General features: G+C 46.7%; 1 protein-coding gene across 4 annotated transcripts in view; it reads left to right on the top strand.

Annotated features, from left to right (window-relative positions):
- The first annotated feature begins 8,961 nt into the window (after window positions 1-8,961).
- nrp2a (neuropilin 2a) overlaps window positions 8,962-11,156 on the top strand; it is a 58,791-nt gene continuing 56,596 nt past the window's right edge. For all 4 annotated transcript variants that reach the window (XM_041965899.1, XM_041965900.1, XM_041965898.1 and 1 more), the window contains exon 1: window positions 8,962-9,782. In XM_041965899.1, coding sequence (XP_041821833.1) covers window positions 9,707-9,782 — 76 coding nt within the window. In that variant the 5' untranslated portion in view covers window positions 8,962-9,706. The remainder of the gene's footprint in view (window positions 9,783-11,156) is intronic.

Here is an 11,156-nt window from a genome sequence, read left to right as displayed (position 1 = left end):
TGTCCAGTCTGTTATTGTCACATTTTGAAGAGATGTGATATTTCTGGCCGGAGTTATAAGCACACAGAGTTGGTTTAATGGCATTAATCCGCACGTGGGTGGTGAATTAGGAAGATAAAGTTGCCATGTCTTTATGCCAACTGTAAATTACTTCATGACAGAAGTAGTTAAGAAATAACTTCTTTTAATCGTACACTGACTACAACAGGGAGAATGGTGCCTCTTACGCTCCAAGAGATATGCTACCAACACATGCTGGCCTTGACCTGAACGGTGCAGGTGGTTTGCAGACACAGGTGGATTCGACTGAGCAGCTAATTAGACAGAGCACTTCCTGTGAGGAAATACTTGCTCTTTTCTCTAAAACTCAGACTCACTTGGGCCCGGACGTGAGGGGGCCGAGGACGACGCCTCGCTCTGACCTTAGACTTGGGGTGAAGTCCACTCACAGGAATTCAGCTTTGAGGCTTTGGACTGAGACATTATTTGCCTGTTTGTTTTGCAAAGTGTGACGAGGAAAGGCCAAACGCGGTCTCCAGCCACGACTGCGAAGGTAAGAAGATTTGACTGCTGTGTTTTTTTTTTTTTTGGCAAATACTCTGTTTGTCGCTGTGACTTCATGAGCCCACTGTTTGCTAATTGGTAACAATGCGGCTTGAACACATGCATATCAGCTGTGTCTTTTAACACCTGGCTGTTGATAGCACATGCAGTTTAGACACAAAACTTGCTGTTGAAGTCAGAGCTGTGTGTTTGCAGAGTGAGGTGAGGCTCTTTGATATTTGCATAGACTGTTCTGGTTGCAGACAAGGAAAAGGGCAAAATAGGTAGCAAAATGTGAAGGTAAACTTTGAGTTGCTTTAAAACTTGCCCAACATTGGAGCATGCACATCTGTCAGCCATAGATCATCATCCATCTTTACTCTGGTCGTGCTTGGCTTCACCTGAGGTCAGGGCGTGTGTTCGATAACACTCTGCTGTCCCTTTCTTATCGCTATCTAAATTGCAACCATCGCGGGCTACCTCGGAGAGCTGCGAGAGCGCATACCAAACATTACCCGTGTCGCCCCCCCTCTCAGTGAGAGCTGAGAATCGGCCCGGCTTGATAAACACTGACAGTTGAGGCGAGGTATTTCCATGAGTGACGGTTATTGACTCGGCGATATGGTGATTTGTTTCTGCGCTGCGGCACAATTGATTAGCCATAAGGAAACTCAGGAGACTTATTGGATTACTATTCAGAAAGATTGAGTGTCAGTCTCCATCGGATTCCATATCTCATCCATCTCGCTTTCTCTCTCTGTCTTTCTCTCTTCAGAATATATTAGTCATTTTCAATAATAGCAGGCTGATATGGAGGCGTCTCCTGTCCCCCATTTGATATTCTATATCCATGGCTAAATAATGATGGATCCTTGGGCTTGTCTTGTTCACCCGTCGCCCTATTCCTTCTCTCTCCATCTGGCTCTGCCCGTCTTTCTTCCTGTCTGTCTGTCTGTCTCTCATCCTGCACCGAAATTAAGGGAGCATGCCGCCGATTCCACACAGGAAGATCAGTTTACTCCCGAGGATTACTCCTCAACCTGTGAGTCGTAGAGTGTCTTTTGTGGCTTTGGAGGGAGATTTCTGAAGAGAGAGTATAACCCCCGGTGATGTCACGAGGGCGGGCTCATGGCTCGGATTTAGAGACTTGTGCTGCACTTACCTGTGTGATAAAAGTTGCTACAGAGATGAGATCCAGTGTTTTTAGACCATGAACCAAGGTATTGACCCCTTTCCCTCCAAAAACCTGCAATGAGTCAGTCCAACTCATATATAATATGAACATTTTACATGCAACATAAACCTTTCACCAAATAATCAGTCTTTGAACCACATCAGACCTGCTTATCTGTGTGTTGAGCCCCAGCACAACCGTGTTTTGGCCGATAGATCCTATGCTTGTGGTTTTCTACAAACCATCAGTAAGTGGTTCCTATACACTTTAATCCAGAGACACTCCTCTGAGCAGGAGTGGCGCCACCTCCTCTGATCACACACCGAACCTCATGCCCACAACCATTACTATGCTTACATTTAGCTTTGCTGAATACTTTACAGTGCAATCAGTATGACCCTAGATTATCATTGTAAACATCTGAAAAAGTTTGACAAATCATACTGACATAATAATATCAGTTACTGTTCTATTCAGTAAACTGCATAAATAAATAAAGGAAATCACTACCTGAAACCCCACCACAAACAGGACCAGAAGGAAGCCATCTGAAAAGGGCTGGCACTGAAACCCACAGTGCATCCTTTTTGTTTGTTTCACGTTAAATCACGACTAGTGAAGAACAAAATTAACAGACTGAATTCAGGGATAAAAGTGTACACACTGCCGCACATGTAGGATATCCGCATTTGATGAGAGAGCGGCAAGTATAAACAGCAATTTGGCTTTTTCATGAAGTGTAAACTGACATGGAACAAGTTGATGCACAACATAAATGTGACACTGTCTGACAGTCTGATCATGAGTCATGAGATGATCTTTTCAACCGTAAAGCCACGTAAGGGGAAAAACAGGAGGACACAGTGTGTTTAAAGGGGTTAAATGCCAGTTTTCACACATGGTTCTACAAATGCCAGTGTGTCTGTCTTTTGCCCCTATTTCCCACTCCATCTCATCTCAAGGAGACAAAGATACGGCCCATATTGCATCCACTGGTGCATATCAAGGTCAGTCAGTGGCATGGGGACGCACAATGAAGCAAATGTCATTTAAAGCTGTTTGTGTGTGTGTGTGTCTGTGTGTGTGTGTGTGAGGTGACACGGGGCATTCACTTACACGACTGACACAGATGTTACCTTTGTGGTCAGGAGGCTGTAAGTCAATTAGGTTTTGCTAATGGGGCCGAGTGCTTAGCTGCCTCCAACACGCACACGAACACGCGCACACACGATATTGATAAGATTACCATGGTAATGTGAATGCACCGGGGTTAAACCACATTAAGGGAGCCGCCTTCCTCAAAGATCCTTGCCTTTTTTAAATTGTCAGCCATCTTATCCTAAGTGCCCTCCTCTGCCGCTCGCTCTGCCTCTTTCTGTTAATGGGACTTTTCTTCTTCTGTGTGCCCTTCGCTCCCTCTTCCTTCGTCTTCTTTCTCCCATAGCAGGTGCACAGCAAATTCCAAACTTCCTTCCTCTACCCATCTCCTACCCTTTCTCTATTTAATCGCATGACTCAGCTGCATGATTTTTCTGTAGAAGCACATAAAAACATTTCAAATCCTGAACTTTATGAAGTCAAGCTCCATCTTTCTCTCTTTTCTCCTTCCAAACCAACTCTGTTTCAACATTTTCATTAGTTGACACAGCAGAGAGGAGAAAGTCATGGATAAATAAAAGAGAAAAGAAGAGGAACAGCTTATTATGGGTGTTAAGAAAGAAAAAACCTGTTGATAATCTACATTTCCTTATTATGATCCAACAAGCACAAGAGCTTGTTCCTCTGTGCCATAGAGCTGCACTGCTGTCCAGAAACCATCAAGAACACGTCAGTGAGCCACACTGTTGCACTGGCTGACATGTTCCTTCTTCAAAATGCACACAGACGCTGTAGTTTATTTCGAATCAATCCCTCACACGCTCTCCTGCCACGGTAAATACTCACCTGAGCACCAAATGTGGATTCATCCGCTGCTGAAAATAGTCCCCAACAAAAGCATTGTCTACTCCTGTTTGAGTATCCTTTGCTAAAAACAAAATGAATTGAATGATTAGAGAAGTAAGTAAATATGAGAGACAGACTAATGCGTTGTTCCCTACATGGAAATTGTTGACAGTAACACAAATATAGAATTATGCCAGTTTGTTCCTTTAAGGGAAACATTTGCTCTAAGTCTATAAATGTAATCTAGGCAGAATATAAATAGGTAGATCTACAATCCCAAGATGATGTAATATTACAGAAAGTCTTAAGTCACAGTTACAGCATGCATACATAATGTTTAAGTGCCTGGCTTCATACAGTAAAGGCATGATTCTTCTTCTTCTGCCTTACTTTGTGGGAGCAGCAGCTCCTAGCCGTACGGCACTTTCATCTCCGCCTAAGCCAAAAAAACTCTCTCTCATTAGCATGCACTTGTCCTCCAGTGGTTTCTCTCCCCAGTTTGTCAAGCGCTGATCTTTCCTTCAGAGGCCGAGCGATGAAGGCCCTGCAGAGTAAACAAGGCATGGAGAATGGCCTCTTGTCTTTTTATTATTGCCTCCTAATGCTGCGCTCTTTCGTGCCGTGATGGAGTGGGGTTGGAACCTACAAACACTGTGTGAGGGGAGGGGGATCACTGTTATCCTCACTCCTCTGTGCAAAGAGGAAAGAGTCACACTAAAATGTACAAATTTACATGCACAAATAGACATTGAAGTGGATTTCTGCCACTTTTCCTGATCTCAGCAGCAATTTTTGTGTCAAGCGGCAGAGATAAGGCGCACAAAGATTAGCTAACATCTGCATTGAAGTTTTTATGCAGTTTTATTTCCGTTGTTCATTGAAAAGTGCTCAACATGTCAGGTATTGTGTTGCTGTCCGGAAAATACATGTAGCAAGCCCCCCTCTCTCTGTGTCTTTCTCTCGCTCTGGTCTCCAGACTGAAAGGAGGGGTGGGGGTTTTGGAGGGAACAGGGTGGCGAAGGTCACTTTGATGTGACTATAAAGACACACAGCAGGCCGGTGGAAAAAGATGAAAGGGACGGAGCAGAAGTAAAATAGATCCTGGTGGAAAAGCAAAGGAGGAGGAGATGCACTCTCTCTTCTCTGCTCCATACAGAGGATAATGATGCTGTATCATAAACAAGGGGTGGCTGGGGAATAGAGCAGGCATCTTGCAATTAAAGTGAGCAAACAACATTTTTGAACCGAGCTGACAACAGCTATGGGGTAGATACACAGTCGAGCGGCCATCTTGCATGTGAAACAAGCAAAGCTCATATCTGAGGCAGGTTAATAAATTACCATTCATCAAAATAGGGCATTTGGCAAATGCTGATCATCCACTGTGACTTATTTACTGAATGCTTAATAAATTCTGCCTTATTCTATCTGCACTCTAAGATGCTTTGGATATGCCACGATTAAGCAAATTAGATCTGTCTAGATAGCTGTCACAAGTGCCTGCATGCTGATCTTAATATCTTAATCATTTTAATGCATAATCTAACACCAGGTTTGTTTACATGTACACCATGTTCCTGAGGTTGCCTGGAGCCTCCTCGCCACCTTGGCTTGATGCAGTTGCCTGCCCCCATTAGGCTCAGTTGTGAACTGCAAATGAATCATCATCCTGCACCGAAGCAAGCTCTCATCGGGTATGACTCCACACTGCAGTCAGTGTTTTGTCATCTCTTTTGCTCGACTGGGTGACAAACTGATCTCAGCAACCGCAAAATGTCAGATTAAGTATGCTGGAGTTTACGACTGGCTGATGGACAAAAGACTGCAGAGCGAGATCATGAAACCTTGTGTTTCCGGGCCTCTCCTTAAATCAAAACACTGCACGGCTCCACTTTGAGGTTTCCTCTCTGTGTGGTACGTGTGCTGCTTCTTCTAACTGCAGCTGAATGCATTTTGATGATTGAGCTGTTTTTGGTATTGAAGGTAGCACATACAGAAGCGCACAGAGACACAGAGGGAGGAGGAGGAGGAGGAGGAGGAGGGGGAGGAGGAGTGGTGAAACAACAGACAGACACCAGATGTTTTCATGCAATCCAACCAACCAGCCAACACAGCAGAAGCAAGATTCGTGCATGCAGTACAGTAGGTTGAAGTGTATGCGTGCGTGTGTGTGTAATTATTACCCTGGCCAGGGCATGCCCATAGCCTGGGTGGCCCATCAGGAATTCGACAGTGGCAGCCGGTCTAGAAATAGCAGAAGATGTGAGAGATTTGTGATTTGTGCCTCCTGGTGAAAAAGGAGGAGATCCTTCTCACTGGAGGAACTGGTGTGGGAAATATATCACAGGGGCGGATGAGGGTGTGTGTGCGTATGCAGATGCACTTATAAGATAAAGATCAGATGAAACTTTAATGATCCCAAGGGGAAATTGGGTCAGTGCGGCAGCAAAGAGAAGTGTGAAGATAAAAATACAACAAACAGAACGTTTTGAAGATTAAAGATGAAGCAGCGACATGATTTTCATACGTAGCTTCTATAGGCTTTGAAAGCGCTATGCCGCCAACCTGTGCATTAGTGTGTGTTTGTATTGTCTTATTATGCATCTACCATCCCTAAAAATGTTTGGAAAGCTCTCATGTTGCAAGCTGAGGTGAGATGCCAAAGGGACCCTCCATTCTTGATGTGATTAAAATGCCCATAGCCCCTCCCACACACACACACCCTGGAGATGCTGATAGGGTCAAGTCGAGGCTATCTCTGCCTTATCTCCCCCGCCATTAGATCTAAAGCCATGTCTGTCAGTGACGAAGAGAAGAAAGCTGAAGGCCTCAACCGGGATCACAAAAAGACTATCAGACTTTGACACGGTTTCCTCCTTGAACCTACGGCTGGCTGACTGGGGAAACACACAGATGGGAGAGAGGGGAGGAGGACGTGTTGAGAGAGTGAAAGAGAGGGAGAGAGGTGTGTGTGTGTGGTTGTGTATGGCAGAGACTGGGGGAGAAAGAGAGGGAGAGGGGGAGAGTTATCAGTCATGCTGTCAGTCTCTGGGGCAGGTTGTGATAAGAGAGGCAGTATGGCAGCGGTTGGTGTCTATCTCCCCCTCTCTGAATCCCTCACACACACACACACACACATAAAGGGGGAGAAAGACCCTGTTGTGTTCCCCTCTGCCACCCATGAGTGACCACAGCCCAGGTGTGCTGAGGTGAGGAGCTGGACTGTACGGCAGCCATTTGTCGACCGCATTCTGGGCCAGAGAGATGACAGAGGGAATACAGATGGCGAGGCCTGGGGAAAAATGCGTTCGGAAAAGGGGAGTTCACATATTCTGCAGCTTATTTTATTCAACAGAGGAAGAAGCAGTGGATAGTCTGTGTGAGTAGTGATAGGCAACGTGGCTGCCGTCATGCACAGACACTCATTTCAGCGATGGAAAATCCAAGAAAAAAAGGTGTCACCGGTCGTTTGATTGACAGGTGGTGGACAGGGAAGTGGAGTGCAGCACTTAACATGTTGCAAAAACACAAATGCCAATGCATACACGGCCAAAAATTGTACATTGGAAGGTTGCAGTGTCTATATTTCCCCTGTGGGATCAATACAAACACATTCCACCCACAACATTCCCTCTGTATCTCTATCTTTATCAGGTTCTCCTGTGGACTGTTGCCCTCCATTAGCCATGCGTTGACCCAATATTTTGGGGGTTGAAAGCTGGTGGTGGGGGCAGAGATGTTGACAAATGGGAGAGAGGAGTATCAAATGACCCCTGGGGACTGGGAGGGGGGAACAGAGCAGAAAGTGGACTAGTGCTGCTTGAAGGTTTTATACTGCCTGTGTTTTTTCTCTCTCTCTTTATCTCTCTCTATCTCTGTGAAAGGGTCGTTCCGGGGGGTTAAGCGAAGATCACCCCCGTCTCATCAAAAAGAGTTGAATCAATTCTTTCTCAGCGATAAACGCGCACATGCAGTACCCAGGCTGGCGCACGCTAAAACAATATTTCAAGCGTAAACAACTCCACAACGCACCACGTGGCAAACTGGTTGACGCCAGCGCGGAGCCCCCGCCCAGAGGCTCGGCTGAGCCAATCACGGTGACGTCTGACAGCCGCCGTACCCTCGAGCTAGAGGTTGGCTTGAAAATGACTGACAGGCTGTAAGAAAGCTGCAAGTTGATGGCATCTAGTCAACCTGGGGGGTGTAGAGCAGCAGGGGATGACGGTTGACTGAGGTGACAGACAGACAGACAGTCAGGCAGTGACACTCAGACCTGTCATACAACCTTCTGTCAAGGGCACTGGGGTCTTTTGTTTACATTGTTTACTACTCATGACTGTCGCAATCCAGCGAGAATAAGGCGAAGATCATACTCTCTCTCTATTTTACAAGGCACCAGCACACCTGCTGTTAATTTCAGCATGTACCTATGCAGCAGATACGTACATGGGCAAAAGGTCCTGCAGGAAGGTGTATAGCATGTTACACTGGCCCAAAAAGTTCCCCATGTGTCCTGACCTTTAGGAATGCACCTAGCTGTTCCAAATAAAGATGCCAGCAAGGCTACATACTGTACCTCATTATACAGCCAGGCCTCAGCCAGTCCATTACATTACACGGTAATACAAGCCATAGGCAGGGCACATGGGCTGGACGCTGGAGAGGCCTTTCTCAGCAGATTATTTTGGGCTCACTACTGTGTCATTATACGGCCTCCCGCTCTGTATTTAGGCCTGCTGATTGTAGGGCTGAGATTGGGCAGGGCTGAGGTGGTCTCTTCCTCTGTTGAGTTGAGGGCTTTGACATTGGTTCGGCCGTTTGATGTGTTTTTGTGGCGAAAGGCGGCCTCGCGCCTGTTCACTGTGCAACCGCCCCCCTCCTCAGAGTGAGACACTCCTCCCTGTCTCACTCTTTCTGGGATTTTTCACCCCTCATCTCTCTTCTCTGTTCCTTTGAAAACAGCCCGAGGAGAAGTTCTGCTCCCTGGTTACCATTACAATAGGCCTATGTCTTATCTCGGCCTTATCTGTGGATGAGTTCATATCTGTGGTTTCTTCTAAAGGAGGATGCGCCTGTGTGTGTGTGTGTGTTTGTGTGTGTGTGTGTGTGTATGTGTGTGTGGCTGAGAGAGAGAAAGAGAGAGAGTGAGGCGCGTGCACGTGCGCTCTCGCTCTCTCCCTATAATCAGCGACCGACGGGAGGGGGTGGAGCCGAGGCGCCGTGACTGTAACGCGATAGCTGCTCGGCTCAAAAGCGCGATCACTCACACACACACTCTACACACGCCTCCCAGACGCGCACACGGGACACACGCCGGTGTCGGAGCGGAGCACAGGCTGTGCGGAGCCGCTACCAGAGAGACACACACACGGGAGAGAGTAGCGGTTGCCGCAGGAGGTGGCACGACAGGAGCGGTCTTTATGGGAAGCAGCACTTTCTCTTATTAATTTCTCTGTGACTTTTGTGCCGCATTAAAAAGCAGCTTGTGCCGCTCGGACTGAGGCTTCCAAGGCTTTGGGAGCTGCTACTCGGGACTTTAGCTTGTCACCACCAAGCCCCTTCAGGAGAGCCAACCCTCGTGTGCGCAAAATACGCGGGGACGCAGTGTGGGAGATACGGGGGCTCGGAGCCTCTCAGTCGGAACTTGACGCGCCCTGGAGCCGCTGTCCAGACCCTCCGGAGCGCACGTATCGCCTCCCAGCTGCGGAGCGCACGTAGTATCGATAAAGGAGTTTGCTCACTAATTTTTGGATGAGGTGGAGTGGCACCGCAAATGGACAGACTTAAAAGGCTAAAGGGCTGCGCAATTAAAATCTCTCCAATTCTATTCAGTGACATGTAGTTGGCACATAGTTTTCTCCACCGATGGTTTAAAAAAAAAAACGACGTGGGATTATTACTGAGCTGGTCTAGTTTTGGCTGCTGCCAGCGGTTTTTGGTCCGAAAGCGGTGTGGATTTTTTTTGGAGCAACAGAATCATTTGTGACCTACGAGGTGGAAACATTAGAAACTTAAGTCTCTCCACGAGTTTCTGCGTCGTCCAAGATGGATTTTGTGGCATCGTTGATTGGATTTTTAATGGCAATGTGTCATCTGGCATCGAGAGTCACGGGAGAAGATGGTGAGCTTTAGTTACTTCTTTGATTTTGACGCACGCATGGTCCGTCTCAGCCAAAACACGCCAAAAAAACACAAGCATGAATGTAGTCTGAACAGCGCATTTAGTAAAATATGCAGGGGTTATTGCAATGATTTTACCATTTTAAATCGTTTTTAAAGAGCTCCTGGTCTGCCTCATAATATTTCAACACACATAAGCGTCTGGCGTGATAAAGCCATTGTGTGGCTATCAGACCCATGTGTCTCTTAGTCTCTTGGATATTTTCCCCTAAATTTGGCGAATGTGGGGGGTGAGAAAAGCAAGGGGTTCCTATGATTTTGATTGCATCAGAATCAATCAAAATCATAGGAACCACTACTTTTTACATTTTTCAGTCAGTGTCCGAATCACCCCCGTGTCAAGCCAGCTTTAAAACTAAAGAACTTAGATGCTCTCGTCAGATATTTAAAAGATCGGAAACATCTGTCTGTCCAGGCTAGACTGGCAGCAGGACAGCACCTAAAATCAGCTCACTGGACTGTGAATGAGCTGATGATATGCATGACGCTTTTGAAAATCCACACACATTGTTTACCCCGAGTTGCCCGTTGGTTTTCCTTCATTTAATTATTCATCAAGGGAAATAAACAAACCCGCACCTAATTAAAATGCTATTTCCCATCAGGATGAAAGCAGGTTTTAGGCGCAGGCTGGGCTGTAACCCGCTATTTTACAAATTCGCCGGTGTCCAAGAAATCGTGCGTAAAAGCCGCACTGCCATTGAAGGATTTGACAACTGTGACTGTAATCATGGCCATTATAATCATTATCTTCATCAACCACCAGCTTTCACCTTCATTATCTCCTCGTGCTCCTTGTACAGGGTGAAGGCAGGGCTGCTGGTGGCCGAGCGCCGGCAGCTCCAGGCGGCGGCGCGCCGTCACCTCAGTGCACTCTCGGCAATCAAATAACAATAAGATGGGAGATTATAGTGCACGGTGAGCCGCAGAGTAGCAGCCCCGCAGCTGGTGGGGACTCAGAGCCTTGCTTTAAGGCACTTAAGCAGGGCCAATTCTTGCCGTAAAGCGCGGAAGCGGCGCTGTGGCAAATGTGTCCATATTTGATATACTACTGAGAGAGCAAAGCTCAAGCAAGAGACAGCGCCAAATTTATTTAGAAGCCTCATTAAATGTGGATTTAACATCAGGGAGCGCCGCGTTCCATCTGGTGACTTGCATAGAGATGATCAAATGATAATAATAACGCCTCAGTTATTGGCTGCTGTTTTTTTATGTCACAAAAAATGCGCAGGACGGAGACAGGTTTAGAAGTGTTGGTAGGAAAGGGTTGCGCGCGGGGGTTTACCATACAGACAAGTGACGCCACCGGTGGGAT

Source organism: Chelmon rostratus, chromosome 24 (assembly GCF_017976325.1).
Source record: "Chelmon rostratus isolate fCheRos1 chromosome 24, fCheRos1.pri, whole genome shotgun sequence".
Lineage (NCBI taxonomy): Eukaryota > Metazoa > Chordata > Actinopteri > Chaetodontiformes > Chaetodontidae > Chelmon > Chelmon rostratus.
This window is presented reverse-complemented; position numbering and strand designations above follow the sequence as displayed.